Genomic DNA, 27,124 nt, shown 5'->3' on the forward strand with positions numbered 1-27,124 from the left:
GTCTTGCACAATCATGTAAGCAAGGCATGTTAGAGGATAGCCTGACAGTTATGTCGGCAACAATGTCGGTACCAAGGGCGAGAGACGAAGAGAACCATCTTCCTGCTTGTTGAATGAGGCGGACCAATAGGCAAAGTTCTCGTCCATCGGTGGTTACCGGAATGTCATCACCAAAATAACAGGGTCTTTCTGACAGCATTGTACACCGAGGTGTTTACAAAAGTAGGAGAATATTACTGCTTAGATCTCATAGATCACAAGAAAGGTTAAACCAAACAATGGAAAGGAAGATATGATTATCGGATTTAACCAGATCAATGGAAAGGAAAAATGTGTTTAAACACATTTTCCAGGGGTATATCCTTCCAAAGGACAAGCAGATGATATCCATGACAGGATAGTAGGTAGAAAACCATTTTAGGTAAGGGGAGAAAAATTTCATGACATTACCCATACAACGGTGTTTGGATATTTGATAAAGAGAATTTAGCATTGTGCTTCAAATGTTCTTGGTGATGAACGGAGTACCACAGACATGCCTCAGGTAGCAATGATATGGTGTTTCAATCAAGGGCCCGACTTTGGATACACCAATGATCCATCAGGAGTAACTTATAAAATAAGTCCTACCACTTCCTCCAGGAGGAATGGTTATCCTTGCAAAAGAAATCATAATGATAGGTCCTCCAGCCAGGGGGGGGTACTAGGCATGACATCATGTTACCGGGTCATCAAAGGACAAACAACATAACTCCTGGAAAGTTGTCCCAACCATCATATCTGACCGAGATTCAGATCCAATTGGTGTCATGATGCCTCAGACTCAGGATGTCCGAGAAGAAAAGGCGCAACACAAATCGTTGAAATGGCATTGCAAGATTCTCGGGAAATGAACTATGGGAGCGGGTTCCTGAAACAATAGTTCATCATTAAACCAAGGAGAGGTGAGGAGGTGGCTGATTGACTCAGCGACAATTCATTGAGATTTTCAAAAGATGGATTTCCACAATAATGTGAACAAGAAGATGACATTTGTCAGATCAAATGGTATAATGATGTATGCTCGAGGAAAACATACACAATTAAACATTGGTTGAAAGGTGCACCCGAAATATGGGTTGGGTTGCACGACCAATGTCAGAATGGTGATTCAATAGTCAATAGCCTAAGAATGAACTTTCGACCATTAACTTCAAAAAATAGGGTTGCTAGAAGGAAAGAATCCAAACAAGACCGTTCACTTGTTGGAATTAACACGGGGACCAAGAAAGAATGGTGATGGTGAGAAGTATTTCTATGTCAAGAATTCTCAAGAGGTGGAACAAATCTCAGAACATTCTTGACATAAGGATGGTAATACTCCAAGGTAAAGAAGAACAATTGCTGGATAGCAAGGAACTCAAGGTATAACACCAAACATGAACAAGCTTGTGTTGGTGGGAGGGCAATAAAGTGGTCGACGATAATACAATTCATCAAGGGCAAGGATGGTATTCCTCATCATAAATTCAATTGATATCTTGGATGAGCTCAGAATGTTGATGATCACGACACCTTTGTCGCGAGAGTTCATGAAGATGTAATCGATCGGTAACGACATCAAGTCAAGTAATGATGAAGTGAAAGGTTATTGGAACCAAGGGTACGACACAAACTCGAAACCAAGCTTGTTGTTCAAGGCGAAATGATATGACGATGAGGATCGACGTAAGGTTAGTTCATCGTCGAAAATTGGTGCTCCGAGAATAAGGACCAGGTAGCACAGTTAGAATCGTCACGACAATGATATAGCCAAACAGGCTAGGAATGGCGTGATCGGGTACAAACTCGTACTTATAGTAGCTTACTGAAGAGTTGTTGAACCGAAGAGCGGACTCGGTTCAGTTATCGGTGTCTTTGAGTGTTCAATAACTCAGAGCCCGCGAAAAATTGGAATCAGTGGGAAGGTAGCACTTGATGAAGAACTCATAAAAAGTTATGCAGTTCCATGATAATCTCGGGATACCAGGGGGTAATACTCGACACAAGATCAAAGTAAAGGTTGGACTGGTGTATTGATCCATAGAAGACAATTGTTTTAACTTGTCCGAGAAATGAGATCAAAGAAGAACAATCATGGTCGGAACCACGGGTGCAAAAGGCCAGATCCTAGTTATAAGATGAACTTATACCAAAGGAATAATTTATTTAAGAGAAGCTTTAATGATAAGATCTACATCGTGTCCATGGGCATGAACACAAGTTCAAGGTCGACTCCCACTTCTCCAATGCATAACCTTTCATTCACTTCTCACGTTCGATGAAGTTGCAGTGTTGAAATTTTATCTAGTGAAGCACCAGAAGAGTATGACTCGTGAAAACTTTCGGGTTCACACGGTTTAGAGAAGGCATATGTTCAACCCATAGGGGCTTCTTAGAAACATATACCACAAGTTTCAAGAGTAAATAACACAAGCCCGAAAGCAGAGCATGGTTGGCCAAGCAGAGGATACAACTTAACAAAGGCATTATGTATCAGGGGAAGAACTCACAAGGTGATCAAATGTGAAGGACACTGTCGGATAACAATCCAACAAAGGACTTGATGGTCCACAAAGGATCTGATACGAGTATCGGTACTCAACTAGAGGAAGAAGAATGCAAGGAGATCAGATTATAGAAACAACTGACTAACTCAATTGTCAAATGCAAAGGAATTATGATTTCCAAATCAAGGGATCAAAAGCAATGCTCTGATTAGGGATGGATAAGTTGAATAGCCTTAGGGTACAATCAACGACAATTGGATTGGTCGAGAACCAATTCCAGTTAAAAGAATGGAAGCTCAGCCGGAAAGGTAATCTATAAGGATCAATGATGATTGCGTGTATTCGCAATATATTGAGTCAATAGACTCAAAATGATAATGACAAGGAATGTCAATAAGATTTCTATACTTATGGGATTAATCGTAATGAAAGCAAACAAGAAATTCCAGAGCAATAGGTTGCTGAGGATTTTCGGAATATCGGGTGGTATTTCAAAGACTTTTGTGTAACACATGATCAACTGGGGGATGAGCGGATACTCGATAAGTGCGAGAATTTATTTGAAGGGAGTATTCATGTGGCAAAGAACTGCTAGGCAGTAGGCACAAAGTATTCTCGGAACAATAGAGAAAACTTCGGGGTATCTTGTAATAACAAGATCAATGGGGGATGATCATATGAATGGCAAGTGTAAGTAGTTATCCATACGGATTTATCGGTGGTCAGGAATAGCAAAAGTGATGGGCACAAAGTCTCGAGAGAACATCAGAGAGTATCTTCGGAATCTTCTGATGTAGCAGGCGATCCTCTGCAGTAAGGGGCTCTCCGGGTGGATGCGATCACGAGATCCTAATCTTAGAGTTAGCAAATTCATTTAACCCGAATAGTAGAGAGATCGGAGTCCCAGAGTATAGGTCGAGGAGTAAAAGATCCTACTACCACCCAATGGCGACGTGGGCCCATGGGCCGCACAGCCATGTCAGTAAAAGTTTTGTAAAGTCTAGACTCGACTTCGGCCAAGGAGTTGGAAGGGGGATTCCTACAGGCAGTCGGCTCTGATACCAACTTGTCGTCAACTCCGTAGTCGAACTGGGGGTCGCCGGCAGTCTTGGGGTCTATCGGAAAGAAGTAACGGAGAGGGAACACAATAAATAACAGAGCAAACAAAGCATCTCAAAGCGTAACAAGGCAATACACGGTGTTCGGTGTGCCCTAACGCGGTAGTAGGTGATACCGGTGAAGGGGGGGAAAACATCCGGGAAAGTATTCTCGGTGTTTTATGTTTTCTGACAGATGAACCGGAGGGGGGAAGTTGCGGGTTTGATATGTTAGGGGTGTGTGGTGGACGAACGGGCTGCGTATCCGGGTTCGTCTCGTCGTTCTGAGCAACTTTCATATAGAAAATATTTTCATCTGAGCTACGGTTTATTTTATATGATTTTCTAAAGTTTTAATCATTTTTAGAATTAACAGAGTTAATTTAATTTAATTCAACATTATCCATAACAGTGTTTGCTGACATCATCATGACATCAGCATGACATCGGCAGTCAACAGAGGTGTTGACTGGTCAAACTGACGTGTGGGCCCAGTGGGACCCACCTGTCATACACTGTTAGGTTGATTAGGGTTTAGGTTAAAGTAATTACTATTTAAGTAAACTAACTAGTTAATTAGATTAATTAAACATGATTAATTAACTTAATTAATCCACTAATTAATTCATTAATTAATAATTTATTTTTATTTTATTTTCCTTTTTTTTATTAAAACTTTCTGGGGCGTGGGCCCCGTTGGCAGTGGCCCAGAGGGCCATACTGGGTCGGGCGTTACGGGCGCTGGTGCCCAGCCCGACTGGGCATACGCCCAGATCGACAGGGGGGGAGGCGCCGGCCACAGGCGCAGCAAATCCAGTCGTCGTTGGCGGTAGTGGCAAGGCCACGGCGGGGTTGTGCCGGGGCGCGGGGCAGGAGCCGGTTGCGGAGGTGGGCGCGGGGAGCGGTGGTCGGGCAGGGCGAGCAACGGGGAGGTTCGATGGCGCGCTCGCGGACGACACAGCCGCAGCTCGAGGAGCTAGCGGGGCGCGGGTGTCGGTGTGCTCCGACGAAGTGCGGGCTCGGTCAGAGGTGAGGGGGACGGGCGCACGCGCCGTCATGTGAGCGGCCAGGGCGCAGCCAGGAGCAGGGGGGAGAAGGAGAGGGGGGTCGTTGCTCACCCCCGTTGCAGGGGATCTGGGGCGGCGAGGCTCGTTGGAGCCGTTGAGGAGGAAGACGGCGACGAGTAGGAGACGGAGAGGACGACGGGGAGGCAGTCCGGCGATGGCGTCCGGCGAGGTACAAGCGGGGCGGCGGTGGCCGCGGCGTCTGCAGCCTTCGGGCACGATCTTGAGCAAGGGGAAGGGCGAGGGAGAGACGACAGGACGGCGCCGACGGGGTCCGACGAGCGCCTAGCGACGGGGGACGGCGGGGTAAGCAGCGGGGCGCCGGCGCCGAGGTTGTTGCCCCGATCTAGAAGGGGATCGAGAAGTGGGGGGAGCGAGGCGTGTGGGGAGAGTGGGGGGATCGATCCCGATCCAAGGGATTCGGGGGAGGGAGTGGGGCGAGTGGGGGTTAGGGTTTCGGTTTAGTGGGGTTATGGGGATATAGGCCAGGGGTAGTGGGCTGGCCGGCCGGCTGACTAGCTGGGCCGGTTGGCCCAGTGGGGGGGGCTACCTTTTTCTTGTTTGTTTGTTTTTTTTCTTTTGTCTTTATTTATTTATTTATTTTTCCTTTTACTGTTTTACTCTTAGTCTCATCTTATTTAAGTTTTATAAAAACATAAAAGTTGTACCAAAATCAATATTACTAATTATATCTTTGTTACAAAAGTTTAATCCCCTAAATAAAATACTTTAACATTTTATAAGTAATAAAAGGCATTTATTATATTGGTTATGTTGTTGTTTCAGTCACATTTAAGCATCTAAACATTTTATGATCGTGGTTTCTTTACTATAATTACCTATGCATTATTTGGCTCACTCCGAACATTTAAATTTTAATATTTGAAAACTTTTATTGTTTGCTCGATTTTGAATTTGAAATTCGAACTAGGTTCCGAACTAACGCGAGTTTATCCACAGTAACCGAGGTGATGTGGCATCATTAGCGGGGATTACTGTAGCTTAATTACCCGGGCGTCACAATTAGCTTTGCTATGTGGACTGATGGCATGATCTGTACCTATGGTTGAAGATTCTGAATTAGGTAAGGAAAAGATGACAGTCACTTTGTTTCAGTACATCAGTTTACTAAATATTTCTAAGCTTTGAACTGCATGACCACAGTGACAAAATAACTAAATAATGGAAGAAACTTAAGGCTAGACACCACATGAATTTTTTTCATTTGAATTTATAATAAGACACTTGAATTTAGCTTCATACATATCATATGATACCTTGGAAGCCCATATTGTAAATTTGATCAGTCTCCATGACAGAATCTCATTGTAGAAATTACCTTCTGTTTTCGAATGCCCATGTATTATGTTGCTCTCTGATTCAACTAATACACATTTAGCGGTTTATCTTTATCATGTTATCCTGTTCTTACTATACCATGTGGTAGCTAAATGTGCTGAGTTAGTACTGTTTTTCAGCTATTTGTAATTGGTCAGATATATGATGTTAGTCAGCTACTTCCATTTTGGATGATTAATTATTTGCATGAACATTAAGAGAATGGCTTCTATTGCCTTACAGTGGTAACCTGAAAAGTTCCTTACATGAGGACTGATGGCGATCTTATATACTTATATGTATAGGTTTTTGTTTTGCAGAACACGTGAGAAATCACTGCTGCGCATGGATAACAGCTTTCCCACGATGAAACAAAACTGACAGGTGCTTTGCTCCACTTTCTAATATATCCATATATCACAGGGGAATGATAGTTAGTTTTAGTAGGGATTAGTGGTTCGTCGCAATTTTTCTAGCTCCAAATGATATAGAAGGCAGTCAAGTTCCATCCTCTGATTTCTTGTGATTTTTATAGGACCTACTAGGATGAATACCTTTAGGAGTGTATCTACTGGTTCAGGTGAAAATTGATCTTGATTGGTTTATGCATTCCATTTTTGCATTCGGTTCTGCTCGTCCTTGGTATGCTCTTCCATCTTGGCTGCTCTGCTGGCCTGCTTCTCCTCTCCAACTCACATAAATGGACTGTTCTTTTATTTGTCTATGGAACAACTCTTCTTTTACCCGTCTTTTCTCTGTTCCGTAGCATGCTGGTGCTTTGACCACTTCATATCCATGTATTTAGCAGGTTCTATGATCTCTTGTATTGCACTGTTGATGCGTCTCGATCTCCTGTTTTGTTCATCTTTGTTCTGCTCCTTGAGGTTTGCTTGCTTTCTGTCTAGCTAAAATGCTTTTCTGGATCTGGCAGAGCGTCGTGAATTGTTCGGCTTTATGCTGCCTATATTTCATGCTTGCGTGTGAGCAGGATGTGTCCACTTATTTCAGTCTTTATACATGTTTTGGAAGCCGTGGTAGCGGCATAGCGCAGTGTGCTTTATGGCACTTTTGTATATGTGTGAGTTCGCAGAGGACGTGTCTGTACTTGCTGGGGTAGAACTCGAATTGCGGGGGATGGTTGCACTCAAATTTGGTCACTGCTGGTCCATTCTTGACTTCAACGCATGAGAACCGGCAACTACTATCAAACGTACCACAAGTAACTAAACTTCCAATTTGGTGATATACACACAGATCTAGCTGATCCCAAATATTGTAGTATTTTTTTTCTGGAATACGCACGACTGTGCGTATCATTTATTAATAGAAATGCTATAGTATTTTAGTTCTATTGATTTGTAGCGTCTATATTATTAGAATACATTCCTACGAACGTGCTTCTTTAGTGTGCCCTTCTCTCATCTCATAGTTATCTTCTATCTTATTTGTTGTTCTAAATAATTGTTGCAGGAGGGAGCAGCAGGCAGAAGAAATCCAAAGCCAATTTCGCTCAGCTGTAGCATCTTTCACTGACGATAAGTCTGCACAGCAGCCTGATGTGGTTAGTTATTGCAATTAAAAAACACAAGTCTTTCAGTTGCTCTCCATTCGCTGGTAAAAAATCATAGTGATTTTCCTTTATAAATACCCAACTATAGAATACCTTAGTAAAATCAATCAATAGTGAGTCATATTACTAGAGAGGTACTTAAGAAAATGCCCTTAGGTGTGACACTCTACATGGTTACCTTCTTTAGTCCCAGTTATTGATTTCATACTGAGATAACACTCTAAAGCGGAATGTTTGTTTTTATATACTTCTAGATGCTAATTTACCGTTCTTGATTTTGTCATGGATATTCCTTCATTTGCTTGGTTGGCTGTCAATGCTCACCAATTTTTGAATATCTCCCATGGCTAAATTTAGTCCAACATTTCAAGTATGTATCTTCTTCTGCTATCAGTGTTAATTCTGCCATAAGCATATTACTCTCCTAACATTTTTTTTCCTTTCGATGAAAAACACAAACACTTGTTTAGTTTTTTACTACACAGAAAAAGATAAGTTCAATTTGGTTTCTAATGTTCATAACGGACTTTGCCTAAGCAAAAAACGGTAACCCGTTTATATCGTAGTCTGGTTTTTAGTTTGTCTTTGATTCAACCTTTTTTTGTGTTGTCTAACTGTTAGATTGTCTGGAACATCTCGAAACAACCTTTCGTGTCCCCAATATTGTCTCGTTTCCTGAACAATATTATTTTATTTGCTTTATCTACCACCATGAATTCCTAGAGTTCCTTTCTCTCCTTCCAATTAATATTCTTAGATGTGATTCTATTAGAAATTTTGTGCCACGGCAGAAGTATGATTGATTGCTCTGGTTTAGCCTTTATGTCAGTTGTTGCTGAGGGTCTAGTTTCTCATTTTTCAGATTTTGTAGTAGCAGGGATGTGTATAATATGGATAACTGAATTGGTGTTTAGGGGTTTCAGTTCAGGACTGCTACTTGCTCGATTAGTTAGATAAACTGGTGTTAAGAGATTTCAATGCGAAGTGATGTTTTAGTTTCGATTGCAGGGCTTGGAGACGCACCATGAGGATTGAAACGAGCCTTATACAAGGCTGCCAAAATTATTATGCTTTTGGTCTTTATTGAATTTAGTTAGCATAAATACTTCCAGAATACCTCTTATAATATGGAAGTCTGTTGGTAACAACACTGATTTTGCCAGTTTGTGGAACATGCTTAATTTTTGTAGGTAAAAGAAGAAAAAGAGAACGTTGGAGGAAAAGGTAGCAGGACGGATTCTCTAAGCTTTCTCAAATGTTTGAACAATTAGATGATAGTTACAATCATTTTCTCTTGCCTTATTACATCTTGATGTTAATAGGCTTTGGAAGGTACTATGCACCCCGTTCAAGGTTTATAGAATTTGCACCATCCTATTACAATTTGTTCTGATGACAGAATTGACCAGTTCTTCCTGGAGTAAATTAATATTGTAGCTTCTACTCCTTTGTGCATTGTTACATAAAGTTATAATTGTGAAGGTGTGTACACATAAACATATAATTCCACCATCCTGTTACAGTTTGTTCTGTTGACAAAATTGAGCAGCTCTTACTTGAGTAAATTGTGCATCTCTTCCTTGAGTAAATTAGTATTGCAGTTACTAAGCCCTTGTGCATTCTGATACAACTCTACTGAAATACTACTTTCTTATGCCCATTTTAAACCGAGACCTGACTTTACATCATTTCTGTTCTCATCCATTCTTCTGAATTTTAGCCCGCTTCAGCAATGCTATGACCTGACACTCCATGTATACATGAAAAATGACCGCAATTTTGCTGTTGTGATTTGGTCAATCCTTGGCGTTTTGATTCCTACTAATCTCTCCTTTGTTTGGCAACTGATGCCACCCAGAGGGCTGCCAACCCAGGACAACATCGGTAATATCCTTCCCATATTTGGAAGGCGCGGAGTCGTTTCAACTTTGTCAAGTGCCAGCCCAAGGATTTTATTTGTCGCTGATGTTTATTTTAAACGAGGCAAACGACTTGCCATTTTCAGTGATTAAGAAGATAGTGAGAATTGCCTGGTTAATTCAGGAAAATTAGGCTAAAACCAATACAACTCAACCCATGCAACATGGGTACCATCGGCCAACCTGGCACATGCCAACAGATGGCCACACACGCGAACAGCCGACAACTCCGACTTTGAAGATGAGCTTTGCAAGGGACATATGCAGGACTTGCGCTGACCACACCCTCCGCAAACGACCACCGATTGGCGATTGTTTGTTTTCGTCACCACCTGGACTCGCTCCACCGCAGCTTCGACTTCAAAACCACTCAGCAACCAATGAAAGAGCACCTCAGACATGCCTGTAAGATCTAACTACCGAAGCCTGAGCCACCACCCAAGCTCCTCTTGACGTCATCATCGTTGCCAAACAAAAATCAACGCCCCCGAAACGGCCGCCTCAGCAAAACACGTCGTTCACATGGATTGTAGATAACTTTGTCGCTAATGTGAATATCTCTGGTTGTGGTGTCCGTCGTTCACATCTTATAGAATGTATAACTTTGTGCTGCCAAATTAGAATTTGTATATACATCTCATTATAGATAACAAAATACCATTTTTTTTCTACTAAAGAGGATTAGATTTGTTACATACATTTTGTTTCAAATAGAAGCATATGCTATCTCTACCTACTAAGGCCTTGTACAATGGGAGGTGCTTAGAGAGATGCTTAGAAAAATAAACCGGGTTTTTCTGAAGCACCGGTGCCTAATCCTGTACAAATAAGCACCGGTGCTTAAGAAAAGCCTGGTTTATTTCTCTAAGCACCCCCAAGCACCTCCCATTGTATAATAATATAAGTAAGGCCTAATAAACCAGCGGTTGGCTGAGGTCGTACGTCGCCGGCATTTTTGTGAAAAAACCCATTTGTTTCTTTGAAATAAACCCGCGGTCCCTGTTTAAGTGGCTTTGCAGAAAACGTTTCGTTTTTGCAGAAAGAACGCTGCACTTATTAGTATTCAACCCACAATCCTTTTTTAGTTAAGAGAGAAAGGAAAAAAACACCCACGAGCACGACCCCTCCCACATCTCCACCTCCAGTGCGCCGCCACCCCTGCCACGCTGCTGCGCGCCGCCGGGCGCGGCGACGGCGATCTCCGGCCAGATCCGGACGAGGAGGTGAGGCAGTGGCAGGATCCTGTTCCAGGATGGCGTGGAGGCGATCTAGGAGGCGCGGGAGGAGGTCCAGCGGAGGGGCTTGAACTCCAAGTTCATGGCGGCGGTGTTCCTTGCCGGTTCCGAGCGAGATGGCAAGCTCCGGCGGAGTCTCTCCATGGATACGGTGGCGCTGCACCTATGAGAGAGACATATGTGAGGCGAGAGATAGAAAGGAAGGAGGGGCAGTGAGAAGGAGAGGGCGCGAGGACCGGCGAGGAAGTCCTAGTGGTGCCCGTGTCCTGCAGCAGCTCAGCTCCAGGGCCGCGTTGCGATACGGCATCGACGGGAGGCGATGGAGATGAGCAGCTTGTGTCCGTCCTGCAGCGCGCATTCTTAATCCCCAAGCACTAGATTGCAACGCCGGCCCGCCAGCCCGCACATATGCATGTGTGCAGCCCCCACCCATGCGTGAGCCGTGGCGCGCGTGGCCGCCGATGATCTGGTGAGAACCCACATCGCTGAGCAGGTTGCAGCGGTGCTTCTCTTGAATTTACTAATTTTCGCATGGTGCAGGCCCTCTGACTTCACCTTTTTGGAATCGCTTAGGATATTTGATGCTTGCCTGCATATATGTGCACACCGGCACACGGCACACCGAAATGATGTGAAGTCATCAGCTTTTTTCATAGAAACAGTAGCAGAGGATTCTTCTATACTGGAGTATAAGTCAATTATCTTTGGCCTAATAAGAGAGCAAATTAATTAACTATATCTGAAAAACCATTAAATCCAGAATAAGCACATGCTCCACAAATGCTATACATGTTCTCCCCTATGTTCTTTTTGGTAATCCATTTCACCACTGACTAAATTGTATCACCCTGTGCTAGGTCTGAATTTGACGGTTTACTTGAGAAAACTTCTGCTGAAGTTAATGGTTCCCTGTCAAATCTGCGCATATGTAACTGCAGCAAGAACTGCTGGTGATGCACAAGCTAGGGATCAGCTGGAACGTCCTATTGAATGCCTTCATGGGGACAATCGTGAGCACTCCAAGATTGCATTACCTTGGCCCAGCTTAAGTGTTTACACTTTGCTTAATATGGGATAGTGCATCATTGAGCCATGTATATCTGCTTAATTTTACATTACTGGATTTACTTGCTTTACAAAAATATTGCAGCCAAAATATTTTCCTTTGACGATGGCTTCATTGATCTCTCTGAATCTTAGGTTTCATGTTACTCACCACTGTTTTTATTAATGGTGTAACTTAGGTTTCAAGATTATTTCGCCAACCATGTGGAGCCGCTGACGTTTACTCTCCCTGAAGACTCAGTGGCCAGCTCAGGTGCTTCCTTCGATCTGATCTGCAGCAAAGCGTTTTCCATGACCTCTTGAATTCTTGTCGATGGATCCAAGTCAAAATAAAATTGTTTTGCCAATGAAAGCACATATGAATTGTTCCTCTAATTTGGTATTCTTTTCAGACACTATACTAATCGTGAAGTTGCTATTATGATCCTCATTGCTTATTTAATGATGGCTGAAGTGTACTAACATCATATTCATACAATATAATTTGTCATTATTATCAGCTAGCTTAAATGATATTCACTGGTTGCTTTACATGGCACTTGCTTGAGTTGAGTGATACTCTTAGTCCTGTCTCAGCATCATGGTTCGGGAAAAAGTGGTGTACGAATGGCTTCGGAGGATAGTTTGCAGAGGTACTTAAGGTAAGCCTACTTATGTTATTATAGGCACATCTGTTCTATTTTAAATCATTAGGAAATGAACATACTGCATCTTTTTGGTTCTGTAATTTTGGATGTTAGGTCGCTTACGTAGTGCCCTGTTAGTTTGTCAGGTTCTCTGAAAAAGCATTCAAGAAGGGTGAAGCAATCTTTTACTTAATTCGGAAGCTCTTGTCATTGTTAATGATACTATGATACTCTGATTGCACGAGTCCATGAAGCAAGCAATAATCTATCTCAAAAATTTGTGTCCAAGCATATAACGGTACTACAACTTACGAGTTCTGACTATGGCTGTGTAGCACGCTGACAAGACAAGAGAATAATGCCTCTAAGGTTCTGACTATGAGCTTCGTGAATTAGCAAAATTTTGTTCTCATGGATGACTGCAATTATGAGAAGTTTTTACTTTTTTTTTACTGACGCAGGCATTTGTCCGAGCTATGCCGCTTCCTATCAAACTCAAGTTCGGCGCTCCGTCTGCACTCGAGCATAGCTGTCGGCCATCAGCTCGCTCAAGCAAACACGCTGACCGTCCGCGCACGATCTCCTCCCAGCCTTCGACATGTTATTTTTGCATGCAAGGCTAATAAGCTATCTCCACCTCCTTTTTCTGTCCGAGCTCCTCCCTACCCTGTCAAAACCAAATGCTACCATCTCCTTTCCTTGGCATGCTAAAACTTATGTCAGTTCATTTTCATGGATAGATTAGTGAGAATGAGATTGGGCTCTTTACACTATACAGAGGATGAGGAGCTATATGTGCTACGAGATGTTGCTTGACGTGTGGTTCTGGGACCTTCTGTTGTTCAAATTACAGCTCCCTTATTTAGTACTAGGCATTCCCACTGATACTGACGATACATGGAGCATTTCCAGCAGTGGCAGTAGAGACATGTAGCACCACTTCTTGGTAGATTTTGTCCATTTACTTTTTGTATCCTTTGAATTAGAATATTCTGTGCAAGATTTGAGTTTGAATCTGGTCAAATTAATCTTGTACTCTCTGAATGAAATAACGTCTCATATCTTACTAAATTTTGTTGTGTATTGGAAGTATTTTTTTCTTCAAATTCCCTGATGATTCTGAAACGTAGCTGTAATTTTTGCAGGGTTTTATGGTACAACATCAAGTTTTACTCTTACACATATGAGAAACTTTTATACCTACCTAATAACCGCCTATTTTACTCTCCAATGGATCAGCCCATAAATAAGCAAGCAACTGAGCTAGATGTTCATGGTTGAGTGCCCTAACCCAGGCTCGAAGTCAACTTAGGTCTGAGTTTTCTTGAAGTTCTTAAATTGGCATCAACTTAGGTCTGAGTTTTCTTGAAGTTCTTAAATTGGCATTCTGGAAATTGAGTACTTTAATTCTACGCTATATTTGTGATACACTAAATATTTATCGTGATATTCTCGTCGTTGATGTTTTTCCTTGTCGGATGGCATTTGAGAGAAGGAAAGAATGTCAATTCTGCTTTTTAGTTGTATCTAACGAAATATCTGCGTGTTTTTTTTTCTTTTGAAGAATTACCTCGAGGTACAATTAGATGGCATTGTTCTCATGTACAGGTTCCATAAACGGACCCGATGTACAGATTAGCATTACGACATAAAATATTGTTGTGAATAATGCATCTAATGAAAAATATTGGCACCATTTATTTCCTCTCAAATAAAACATTTTGTCGTTCCTTTCCTCGAACCAGATAATTTTAAATTGAAGGCAAAGAAGTATGTTGTTGATGGGATATGGACACTGCTTTTAGGGATGATCAATCTTGCAACGCAACAGAGGCCATGGTTATTGAAGAGACAAGTACTGTTGGCACATGAAGTGATTGGATGAAATTAACTTGCTAATGGCTTGCATCGTCCTCAGCTTCCCATGAAACATTTTTTGATGATGGCTCATGGTTAATAAAAGTTTCATCACCTTGATACCTTTATATGAAACGCTAAAAAAGATACATAAGTATGCAATAATGCTTCTCTTCAGAAGAAAAAGTAGAAAACATAGGTCAAAACGTGTTTGGATTGGAAAGGTCGAGATAGTGGATGAATGAAGGAAAATACGAGGATGCTAAATGTATACTCCCTCCGTCCGGAAAAACTTGTCACATAAATGAATATAAATGGATGCATCTAAAACTAAAATACGTCTACAAGTATTTCAGGACGGAGAGAGTATGTTTGATACAATTGATGTTGAATCAGTAAAATATTTATTACACCCTCGTTGCAACGCACGGGCTAGTCAAATTTAATTATGTATATACATCTCATTGTAGATAATAATCTTTGTTTTTCCCAACTAAAAAAGATTAAATTTATTGTCATATGTGAGTACCCGTAACTAAACCTGGATTTCTTTTCATCGCTAACATGTAATCAGCAGGTCTCTACGCCATTTGGCACAACGGGTCCACTAGTAGTATCGTAACAACACAGCGGCAGTGGCTTCCTCAATAGTCAGAACACATCCACAAAATCTGTATGAGACAAAATCAGAAATACACATCTAGTAACAGCTTGGACTTCAGATGATCTACATGGTTTTAGAGATATAGTCCGATATGAGTATATGACGAGTGTAGACACCAGGTCTACACTTTAATCTCTATATATAGACTCCACAAGAAATTAGAATATATGGAGAAACCTTGCGGACTTTCAGTGAATCATCCATAAACAGAAGCAATAATAAAGCAACAAAATTAGTAAGGCAGAAATGTTCATAACGTCAGAGGAAGAGCAACATAGTAAAGTCACCAAAAGTCATTATTCTCTATAGGATTCATTCATATGATGCCATAATAATAATAGTAAAACTCACAAGGTTCTAGCTAAATCTAATATATTTTATTCTGTAGTAACAAGTAACTCATAAGTTCAATCGGTAAAAACTCACAAACTATAATAAGAAAGAACGGCTATCTAGTTCCCAAAAATCCCTGTCCAGAAAAGAAAATGGAAGGTTCTTGGCCTGGTTGTGAACCCTCTCAGTTGGCGTTTACACCGGTAGAGTCGAGGAAGCCAGGGTGTAGGGCCTCCAGATCCTCGGGCTTATTTTTTGCCGCTTGCTGCCCTTGCAGAGCTTGCACACACTCGTTAACTTTTGCAGACAAGGTATCCTGCGAATTCAGCATCGAGAGCAGATAAGAAGTATCCAGCTCCAGCAACATTCCAGTGATCTTACTGGCCAGATCAGGCTGCAGCAGACAAGACATACCAAGTTAGTGCAACTGTTAGGTCCTTGTTAGTTTGAAAGAAGCAAAATAAGGGACCAAAGTAGATGAGGAATTACATGATATCTCTCGACCAGTGGATATATCCTATTCCCGAGCATATCTCTTTGTTGATCAGGTGGAGCAGCAGCTAGCAAGCTGGCGAAAGAATCGTTCACCGATGAAATAGGGCCGCCGTGATGGATGGCCAGGCCATTGCTCATAACATCGGGTGTTATGTACTTTGCATGGCCGAATTGCTGCATTACAGGTAGCGATTTAAACTCTCCAGAAGGAAAATAAACTAAGCATAACTAGATCAGATAATGTAAACTATGTGCAAGGTAGTTCCTGCCTAGCAATCCATGCTAGTGAAGTTCTGTCACAAGACAACGTAAGATGTAGCAACTTAACTCTTCAGGAGGAAAGAAATGTCAAATACTGTTAATTAATAAAGTGCTAAGTGGTAGCTTAGCACTCCTTGTTAGTGAAGTTGTCTTTAATTAATAAAGTGCGAAGTGGTAGCTTAGCACTCCTTGTTAGTGAAGTTCTGTCACAAGACAACGTCTACTTAGTATGATTGAATTGACAATAGTAATGGGGGAGGAGGAGTAACTAAAGAAACAAGGATATACGTTTAAAAAAGCCACAAAACAAAATATCATCCTATTGTTCCTTAAAAGTCGTTATGCTCATATGTTTCTTTCTAATCATGACTACTATCATCTCTCAATTTTACTTAGATACTTGGAATTATACACATGTGTTTGTCTAAAAAATAATGTTCAGACCATATAGTTTTGCTGAATTATACTGTAATGAAAATTAGTGGTCAGAGTAATCCGTGCTGGTGTAAAAAAATTTGCAATAAGATTGTTAGCCCTAACCACTATTTAAATAGGGACAAACATGAAACATTTGTTTTCTCAATATAAAAAGTTAGAAACAGTTTAAAATTTGTTAATACCTGCCGGGACATGGACATGAAATCTTTAGCTGTCTGAGCATGTGACACATAATTAACGGCGTGGGGAAAAGTCATCATATTCCCAGTCATGCGTCCCCTGTTGTTTCTGTACTGCCTTGGAGTATTTGGCATCTATGCAGAAATTAAACAAGTTTTAACCAAGTTTTTGCACTTAAAAATGAAATTTAAGTAGAATAAGTCAATAACATACGAGTGGTTGATGAATTTGCTGGATACTATGCAGCGAAGGGTACACATTCTGCCTCCATTCTTGGCCGAGCCCAATGGGTGGATACATGAATCCTTGCCTTGAAGGACCCTGAGGAAAGTGTGTACTGGGATGGGCAAAGTACACATGAGGATAACCTGTGGGGATCACAGGGCTTGCAGTTCCTGCCATCGTAGCAAGTTCAGCAAAACGTTGCTCCAGCCTAGCTTTTCTATCCTCTTTCCTTTGAGCAATAGCAACATACAATGGTTTGCCGTAAAACATGACACCTATTTATTTCAAACAAAACAAAACATTCTCAGTATCGTGATGTCAATGTATAAATATGGAGTTGGTGCAAAAATAAATAGAGGATTACCACGCATGCTGCTTACGGCACACTTTGCTTCATCGGGTGTGCTGTAACATACAAATCCGAATCCTTTGCTAATGCCCTTATCATCACGCATAATCTTTACTGATGTAATATTTCCAAATTCAACAAAGCGCTTGCGAAGAGTGTCATCATCAACTTCATCACTAATATTTTTGATATACACATTGGACCCCTGTCAGAATTAAATACACATTTGTAAATGAAAGATGTGAAGGCTATACGTGAATATAAATAAAAATGAGAATGATGGAACTTGCATTGCTCTTAGTGATTATTTCATTCCGCTTTTCCTCATGTAAGAGTTGCAAATATTGCTTTCTTTCAGCCTTTTTCTGAGCCCTTGCCACATACAAAGTTTTCGCTCCTAATAATAAAAATAAAATTAACATTGTTAAGTAAAAATGCATGGACCATTAGAAGTTATTTGTGAAATGAAATGCATGGCAGTAATATTACCAAGAGCCATCCCATTCATGGCCTCTTTTGCTTTCTTGGCACTTTCTGGGTTTTTGAAACTGACAAACCCAAAACCCTTGGATGTCCCATCATTTCTCTTCATTATCTTCACACTAGTTACTTGACCATGCTGAGAAAACTTCAATTTAATGAGTTCTTCTGTCATGTCGTTATCTATATTCTTCATATACAAGTTAGTGTACTTGTCATCATTATTGGTTGATCGTTCGCTCTTCTTAACGAAATGAGCTACAAGCCTACACAAGATTGATCATTGTAAAACAAAATCATGTAAGTAGCAATGTTAAAAAAAAGAAATAGTCAATATAAAACTAAGTCATGTACTAGTTGTATTACAGAAACATTAACTTACAATTCTCTGCCCTCAAAGTAAGAGTTGTTAAGAGTCTCTATTGCGATGTCTGCCGGCTCTTGCGATGCAAACTGAACAAAACCATAGCCTCTACTTGTGCCATCCTCATTTCTAACAACTTTACAAGATAATATCTCTCCAAACTTGGAGAATAGTTCTTGAAGAATTACATTGTCGACATGCTCACCAAAGTTCTGTCAATTAATATATCGAGTTAGTACTTACATATGGCAATGCAGAGTGAGAAATATTAACATGAAGAACATATATATCTTTTTACCTTAACAAACACATTTCCAACGCCACTTCTCCTGGCATCAGGATCTCGGTTAGACCACATTACTCTAATTGGCTTGTCCAATATAAGGCTATGATTCATCTGCTCCAAAGCAGTCGTTGCTGTCAACGGTTAAAAAACAAGTCAAAGCCAATCAATTGCCCCTCCATAAATAGAACTAGTTTGGGCATAGGGTCATTTGTTGAACAACAAAATCAGTACTAAGAAAATGAATGAAAGAGAAAACGAAGAAATAGAAAAGCAGACAAGTTGTTTGTGCCTTCAGTATATTTAAAAGGAGTAACAAGCTTAGGAAAACTGAAGAGAGCCACAACGAGACAATAGTAGTCAACTTATTCATTCACATTCCAATGGAGCAGACATTAATTTAAAAATTGGAAATTGTGCGCTTGCAAAACATTGTAAGGAAATGTACTACAAAGGGAGTACGTGCAGGCAAAGTCTCCCTAAATTATTATTTCTACCATCTTCAATGGAAAAAGAACTCAAATTTGGATAATCATACTAATCTTTTGTTCCACATCACAGCATATCACCATGCATTTTACTAGAAAGACCACTATTTCAAAACTTGCACAAAAGGAGGTGTAGTACCAATAAACACAAATATGGTCAATTTTTCTTAATGATACTTGATCTCTCTCTCCCTCCCTCCCTCCCCCCCCACCCCACCACACACACACACAAATTCAGCTAGCACGAGAACCAAGCCTCAAAGGCTAAAACGGAACAAGTAAAACATTGTTTCTTGGCTAATGCTAGTGAAATCTCTAGTTTTGGAAGAGATGCTAATTCGTGCTCCTAAAGATGTGTTGTAAACCCAAATATGGTCGTTTTTTAATGATCTCTCTCTATCACACGCACACACACACACAAACACAATCCATACATAGCAAAGAAAAAGAGATCAATAATTAAATTGCGTGCGACATACAAGCTGAAGATTAAGCAACGCATAGCAGTTATGTGATGGGTGCACTAGTTGCATGCTGAACAACCCAAACTACACTATGCCCCCAATTGCCATAAGGGACCGATGATGGCTATCACATCAAAGTGGCAGCAACAATATGAAAATTGTATGACAACGACAAGCATAGCTTGTTCAAACGCCATACAAAGATGTCTGCTATATAATTAAACATATATACTTTGAAACAATGCAAAGATGTTTGACAGTATATAATTAAACAAAACATACATATTTTGATCAAATTAATGAAATAAAATCGCAATCGATAAATAAAAGCAGGAAGAAAAAAACATAACTCCCCAAATCGCTATCGAGCCTAACCCTATGGAGTGGATTGGGAAAAATTGAAATTGAAGATAAATAAGCAGCAGCACACGCTTACACTGTAGAAAAGGAAAAAAAGATGATGGATGGAGACAGTGTGCGTGTACCATCGGCTTGGGAGAAATAATTTACGTAGCCATAGCGAAGCGACCTGCTGGTGGCGTTGTCGCGGCAGACCCTCACGGAGGTGACAGCACCGACCTTGCTAAAGGCGTCGAAGATGTGCTCCTCCTGCGCGTTCTCATGCAGATCGCCCACGTAGAGCGCGGGCACCGTCGCGTTCGTCCCCGCCGCCGCTGCAGCGGGCGCCGCCTGATCCTCGCTCGCCGCGGGCGCGGGCGTCTCCTCCGTCGTCGGCACCTCCACCGCCTCCGGCGCCGTCGCCATGATCGATCGGTCTCGACGCTCGGGCCCGGGCGTTATTGCTAGGGCTCTCGACGCGTCGTCCTATGCCGGGAAACGGAAACGACGGGTCAAAAAACCGCGAGGCGATGGGAGGGGTCGGTTTTTGTTTGCGTGAGCGACGGCCCCGCGTGCGTTTCGGCACGTCCCGACCCCAAACCACCCGGTGGCCACCCGGCTCTATCGCGTGCAGCGCCCACCCACCCTAGCCCTACCCGACCCGACTCGGCTACGAGTAGTACTCCTCCTGAGTCCTGACCCACACAGTTTCCTCGCCCGTCCCGTCCCGTCCCGCTGCAGCTGCGCTGTGGGCCCGGGCTGTCGGTGTCGCTGGCTGTTCGGTTCGGGCGTTCGGCCGCGCCTACCAGGAGGAGTCCCCGCCCTGCCCTCCCGCCGCGGGGGGAAATTACCGGCCTGCCATCAGCGCGGCCCCGGCGCGCCCAGGGGCACAAGCGTCCACCGCACGGTATTTGACCTCTCCCTCGCTCGCTCCCCGTTCCGTGTCGGCGAGCCCTCCACCACCACCACCACCTCCTCCTTTCCCCTTCCTCGCCCTCCCGCGGCCACCAACCGACCCCGATCCCGGATCCGGCGCGGCAGATCCGGATCCCGGCGATGGCGTCCACGGCGGCGAGGCGGCTCAGGGAGCTGCAGGGGCAGTCGGGGAACAAGACGTGCGTCGACTGCGCGCAGAGGAACCCGCAGTGGGCCAGCGTCTCCTACGGCGTCTTCATGTGCCTCGAGTGCTCCGGCAAGCACCGGGGCCTCGGCGTGCACATCAGCTTCGTCCGCTCCGTCACCATGGACTCCTGGACCGAGCCGCAGCTCCGCAGGATGGAGGCCGGGGGCAACGACCGCCTCAACGCCTTCCTCACCGCGCGGGGCGTGCCCAAGGACACGCCCCACATCCCCAAGTACAACTCCAACGCCGCCGCCGCCTACCGCGACCGCATCGTCGCCCTCGCCGAAGGCCGCGCGTGGACCGACCCGCCCGTCGTTAAGGAGACGCCCGGATCTGGCGCGCCCGCCCCCGCCAGGAGGCCGCCCTTGCCCGCCGGAGGAGGGGGTGGAGGCGGTGGCGGCGGATGGGACGATTGGGACGACGAGGTCCGTCCGGATATGCGTAGGAACCAATCGGCCGGATCGTTTGCTGGCGCTGGACCGGATTCGGGGAGACAGCCGACGAGGTCCAAGTCCACTCAGGACATATACACCAAGCAGGAGCTTGAGGCGTCGTCGGCCAGCAAGGAGGATTTTTTCGCTAGGAGAATGGCGGAGAACGAGTCCAAGCCTCAGGGGATCCCTCCCTCTCAGGGCGGCAAGTACGTCGGCTTCGGATCCACCCCGCCGCCGTCGGCGAATAGGAACAACAACGGTGCTGCCCAGGGCGATGTCATGCAGGCTGTTTCCCAGGTAAATGAAACAGATTATTGTTTTTTATGCTATATCAACTACTCCCTGTATACCTGCAAACATAATACTACTACTACATGATGTATAGTTTTGTGGTTAGAATCAACGAATCTTCAAACATTTCCCCAGTACCTGCAATAGTAGTGGAAGAGCATACACTAGTGTTTTCAGAAAGGAAAATCTGCTGTTTCATAAAATTGTTTTCTTGCGGGGATCCTATTACAGCAAGTCATGAATGGCTATATTGTCACCACTGTTAGCTATGCATCACATATTGCCCCTGTTAGAGTGCTGGGACATCCACATCTTATACTTCATTGGATTTGTGAACCTCTCCCCTCACATGTAGCTGAAGTGCCCCTTCTACCGTGTCTTCATTAAGCTATGCATATTGACATAGCTGTGGGATCACCTTTTGTAGCCTGATCCTGATCATCAACAATTTCTCCTTATAGACTTTTTACTGTACCCCAGCAGCACTCCTTCAGATTATGTTAGCAAATTACATCTGCAATCATCATTTGGTTACTTAAGGTTATATTTTGTTTGGTGCCAAGCTTGAAATGTCATACTTGGGTCATGTGAATATATGATTAGACAGTCATGTCATAATTGGACATTGTTTTGATTTCTGTTTAATCTCATATGAGTATACGTTCCTTACCATTTTACCTTTTCAGGGATTTGGACGCCTTTCGCTTGTTGCAGCATCTGCTGCCCAATCTGCTGCTACTGTTGTCCAAGTTGGCACAAAAGAGATTCAGTCAAAGGTACCTTCAATGCTTTGCCTGATTTGTGATATGCAAGAGTTGAATTTCCGTAGTCTAGTTGATCATGAAAAATGCTCTTTGTTCACTGTGTTTACCTAGTGTCCTGATTAAATCTTGTTAGACTCTCCTGAGTACTAATATGATAGGAAGGTGTCCTCCAAGCAAGGTTTGACATTGTAGTAGTTATATGAACTGTCTTCTCTGTTTGGAGCAGTCTTAACTCAAGAATATTATCCTCTTCATATTTATTTCTACTGCGCCTGAAGTTCAGTGCCTTCTTGTCTTATTTCACACTTCCACCCATGACTGGACGCTGAGTGAACATATCTTTTCATAATCCTTATATCAGGATAGTGCATGCTGAATTTTAGATTATTTGTCGTGTTCTTTATTCTCGTGTTACATCGCTATTTGTCTTTAAGAATGGTCCTTATCTGGAATGCAGATGAGGGAAGGGGGTTATGATCAGAAGGTGAACGAAACTGTCAATGTTGTAACCAATAAAACTGCAGAGATAGGAAGCAGAACCTGGGGGATTATGAAAGGAGTGATGGCATTGGCCACACAAAAGGTAGAGGAGTATGCCAAGGAAGGGGGAGTGGGCGGTGGCTGGGGTGATGATTGGCAACAAAGGGAGCAGCAGAACAACAGCAACGAGCCTTACCGCAGGTATGAGCAGGAGACCAGCAACGGCAACGGCTGGAATTCTCCGCAAGATGGATCAGCTAAGAACCAGAACCATAATTCCAATTCTTGGGATGATTGGGATGACCAAGACAAGAAGGATGAGCCTGCCAAGACAAGACAGAGCAGCGATTCGTGGGCCGGCTGGGACGATGCGAAAGATGACGGTTTTGATAGTTACAGCCATCACAGCCCCGCCAACAAGGGTGGGAGCAATCAGAATGGAACTGCTGGCGGGTCATATTGGGCCGACGGCGGCTTCCGCTGATGTTGGTCTCTTTGCGAGAGCCATATACTTGCAGAGTTGTTATATGCCAGAAAAATGTGAGCGTGCGGTTGTGGTTCTTATTTCAGGATATACCGAAGTGTTGAAGAGTAAAAGAGTTTTGTTTTTTTGTAAGTTGTCTACAATTGTTATGCCTAGCGGCATGTTCATATGGCCAAGGCTCATTTGAAACTGCCATCCAGCTATTAAGAAATGTCGAATTGAAATTGTAATCTACACATTACATAGTATACTTCCCTGCAGATTCTTTATTCCTTGTACTGATTTGTCGTAGTTTCAAGTGGCAACAGAGGTTGCACATGCGCTGTCAATTCTGCTGTATTATATATTGTGATCTTGTTGCCATTGCTTTTCTGGCGCCGATCCACCAGCTGATAAGGCACTGAACCTTCGGTGCCTTTCTGGCCTTTGGTGCAACATGATTTGCCTTTCGATAGTTGATTCCAGGAAGGGGCTGACTGTGTGTCCACTTTTGGAAGATCCTACACTGAAAGAACGTATGCCAGTTGATTCCAGGAAGGGGCTGACTGTGTGTCCCCTTTTGGAAGATCCTACACTGAAAAAAACGTATCCCCTTATAATATCGGATTTGCTCATCTAACTCCTACACTATTTTATTAACCAAATAAAAACATCATCACAAATCTCCACATAAAATCCAACGATGTAGGAGTGAGTTATTGCCCTGATAATACTGGTATTTATGCCTTTATGAAGGACATAAATACAATACTGTACTCTTGTGAAACTGTAGTTTTGACCTAGCGCAGAGACCTCAAGTAGTCTACTTGCCCCATTTTTTGTAGTTGTGAATGTACTCCAGCATGCAATGATAATCCTATGTATTATCAGAGTCCTCATGTGGAGAGACAGATAGGGTACAGCGAGGAGGTGCACCTGCTGGGGCTTTTGCTTAGTTGGAGCATGTGCATGCCAACTGACCATGTGGTCCATGTGGGTCACTAGCTTCAACTCTCTTTTGTGTGTGGACGATGGATTCTCTATCAATGGATCCAGTATAAAATATTTCATAGTTTTTTTTCGAAATGAGGCAAAAGACTTGCCATTTTCATAGATTAAGAAGAAGTGAGAATTGCCCGGTTAATTGACGGAAAACCGGGCTAAAACCGAAACAACCCAACCCATAAACACATGGGCACCACCGGCCAACCTGGCCACCGACATGGAACACACTCCACGACGGCACATGCCAACAGATGGCCACACGCACGAACAACCGACAGCTCCGACTTTGCCGACGATCATTGCCGGGAAATATGCAGGACTTGCGCCGACCGTGCCCGCCGCAAACGACCACCGAGCGCCTGCCATCATCACCACCTGGATCCGCTCCACCGCAGCTCCGACTTCAAAGCAACCAGGCAACCCACGAAAGAGCACCTCGGACACGCCGGGAAGATCCGACTACCAAAGCCCGAGCCGTGACCCAAGCTCCTCTCGACGCCATCATCGTTGCCAAACAGAAATCAGCGCCCCCCAAACGGCCGCCTCAGCAACCACGCGGCGAAGATGCCGCGATCCACCGCGGCGAAGATGCCGCCTTCCACCGGTCTCCAGTTGTAGCCGGCTCCGAGACGATGCCCCCAAGGAGGAAGAAGACGTGAAGACGCCTTCATCGCCCGATCCCGCGGATCTGAGGATTCCCTCCGAAGCCAAGGCCGCGCGGAGAAGCACCACACCAAAACAACGCTTCCAAGAAAGTGTGCGGCGCCCGCGGGCGTCGCCGTCGCCGGACCGGCAGAGGCCGGAGAAGGATTTCTCCCGGAGATGCACAACCACCGCGAGCCCGAACCAGCCGGCCACCAACCGCCACCAAACCTGCATCGAGCCACCGAAGGGAATCTCCCGCCAGCGCCCGCGCCCGTCCCAGCTGAGGCCGTCCCGCGCGACCCCCCGGCCAGCAGCAGCCGTGCTGCCGGGTACTGGGCGCACACCGCCCCTCGGCCAGCAGCAACCATTTGATAGTGAAATAGGATTCTTAGGAGTTCTCTGAGTATTGATTAAGACATTAAGCTGATGTACCCCTTTTATGATCTGGATTCTGAGTTCCACAAAACCTGATGATTATGTATGTGCATTGCTGTGTTCTGGAAAACTCGAGTAAACTTACTATAAAATTCAAACAGAAAGTCATGTGTAAAACGTGCTCCGAAAACTGTCGTAAAATGTAGAGTAAAATCGGGAGAGGTGAGAATTTGATAGTTCAAGAATGTACAAAGGAGCACGTATGAAGACTCAAAACCTAGATGTTGCATTGATGTCTTTATTTATCATTATCTTCTATTATTTACACTTCGCTAGAGATAGTAATTTTAATAGAAAATTGTTAGATAGGAGTATAACTTAAGGCAACATACTGAATAAGAATCTTTAGTTGCTCCAAATTTGAACATAAATTTGCAACATTGAACTAGAGTTCCAAAATATTCATAAACTTCTGTTACAAAATTAAAATAAAAAAATAGTGAAGGTTGAGCTAGTATTGAAGCATTGATTTGGCGAGCTCTAGCCAAACAATTTTAGACCTAGGTGAGAATCAATCTTGGCATCACACTATTCTCATTGAAAATTGCATTTCCAAACAAACACATAGCTTTATCAATTTCCAAACAAACAAGCTTGGCGATTATTGGTTTTCAGGACTCGTTATGCGCAAAGGTGATGAAAGCAAAGTATTATCCTCGTGGGCATCTGCTGGACACTTGGCTACTTGGCAAGGTATTATGCATGGTCTTGAGCTGTTGAAAAAGGGTGTCATTTGGAGAGTCTGCGATGGTGCGAGTATAACTATCTGAAGGGATAATTTTCTTCCTAGAGACTCGTGTTTACAAAATTATGCAAAAAAGAACAGAACCATACTCAAATGTGTGCATGCGTTATTCATAGGTGGCTCAAAAAGATGGTATGAGAACCTTATTATGCATCTGTTTTTATCCCCATGATGTTGAGGAAATTTTGAAGTTGCTATTCTGACTTTGGGTGAGGGAGATTTTATTGCTTGGCACTACAAGAAAAACGGGTTGTTCTCGGTTAAAAGCGCGTATAGGCCGGCGCTGAACCTAAAGGACACTAAGATTGAGTTAGGGAGTTCCAATGGTGCTGTAATGGGGAAAGGAGGCTATGGCATATTATTTGGAAGGCTCGGGTCCCTCAGAAAATCAGAATTTTTGCATGGCGTGCTGCTACAAACAGTTTGACGGATCAAGTTAACACAGTTAAACACCATCAAACTACCATTGGTCTGTGCTTGATTTGTGGTGTTGAAGATTAATGTGTGCTCCGTATGGCGGTAAGGGAGGTTTGGAATTTACCAGGTGACGATATTTTCAAATTTTCTGGGCCGGATTGGTTACCTATTTTATTGGATCAATTAAGGTCACCGGAGCGTGAGAAAATTATATTCATATTTTGGAGGGCATGTGATGCGGAGCATCCTACGGTCATCCCCATGAACCTACCTTCGTCTCCTACGACACCACATGGACCTATGACAAGAGCTCGAGCAAGGGCTATCGAAACTAAGGTGAATTCGCTCCTTTCCGAACTACCACTTTCTACATGTGAGACATGGCTACTACCTCAAGCAGAAAACATATGTGTGATCAGGTACTTAGAGGGAAGCCGTGGAACCACTACATCCAACGGACGAGCTAGCGAGGACGCCAAGTACAAGGACCAAGAGAAGGAGCTCCTAGGAGCCTACAACCACCGGACGACCGGCCCGGACCGGATGTCCGACGCCTGGAGCGTCAACCAGCCAGCCCAAATCCCAGCCAGCGAATGCTAAGCGGCTGGACGACCGACACGGACCGGACGTCCGACACACCCTAGCGACCGGACGACCGAG

The 27,124-nt window shown here is 43.5% G+C and overlaps 2 protein-coding genes and 1 long non-coding RNA gene across 12 annotated transcripts; 2 read left to right on the top strand and 1 right to left on the bottom strand.

The window, feature by feature from the left end:
• The first annotated feature begins 10,598 nt into the window (after positions 1-10,598).
• On the top strand, positions 10,599-13,531 carry LOC123092572 (uncharacterized). 10 transcript variants are annotated; one of them, XR_006444741.1, is made up of 5 exons: positions 10,599-11,382; positions 11,609-11,761; positions 11,996-12,457; positions 12,589-12,811; positions 12,904-13,531. It is a non-coding gene; the product is annotated as an uncharacterized lncRNA (long non-coding RNA). The 10 variants fall into 10 exon arrangements; XR_006444739.1 differs by having other exon boundaries at positions 10,600-11,845; positions 11,996-12,069; positions 12,317-12,457; XR_006444737.1 differs by having other exon boundaries at positions 10,600-11,761; positions 11,996-12,069; positions 12,317-12,457.
• A 1,710-nt stretch (positions 13,532-15,241) lies between these two features.
• Positions 15,242-20,245, bottom strand: LOC123094950 (polyadenylate-binding protein 4-like). The gene is made up of 10 exons (XM_044516807.1): positions 19,809-20,245; positions 18,387-18,505; positions 18,107-18,300; positions 17,734-17,990; positions 17,535-17,641; positions 17,260-17,449; positions 16,884-17,170; positions 16,673-16,804; positions 15,786-15,965; positions 15,242-15,690 (listed from the first exon to the last, which is right to left on the bottom strand). The coding sequence occupies exons 1-10, from the start codon at positions 20,086-20,088 to the stop codon at positions 15,481-15,483; spliced, it is 1,956 nt and encodes a 651-aa protein (XP_044372742.1). The 5' UTR covers positions 20,089-20,245; the 3' UTR covers positions 15,242-15,480.
• Positions 20,246-20,588: 343 nt separating this feature from the next.
• Positions 20,589-23,507, top strand: LOC123092574 (probable ADP-ribosylation factor GTPase-activating protein AGD6). The gene is made up of 3 exons (XM_044514374.1): positions 20,589-21,516; positions 22,197-22,286; positions 22,732-23,507. The coding sequence occupies exons 1-3, from the start codon at positions 20,719-20,721 to the stop codon at positions 23,236-23,238; spliced, it is 1,395 nt and encodes a 464-aa protein (XP_044370309.1). The 5' UTR covers positions 20,589-20,718; the 3' UTR covers positions 23,239-23,507.
• Positions 23,508-27,124: the final 3,617 nt, after the last annotated feature.

The sequence above is a fragment of the Triticum aestivum genome, chromosome 4B (genome assembly GCF_018294505.1).
Source record: "Triticum aestivum cultivar Chinese Spring chromosome 4B, IWGSC CS RefSeq v2.1, whole genome shotgun sequence".
Taxonomy (NCBI): domain Eukaryota; kingdom Viridiplantae; phylum Streptophyta; class Magnoliopsida; order Poales; family Poaceae; genus Triticum; species Triticum aestivum.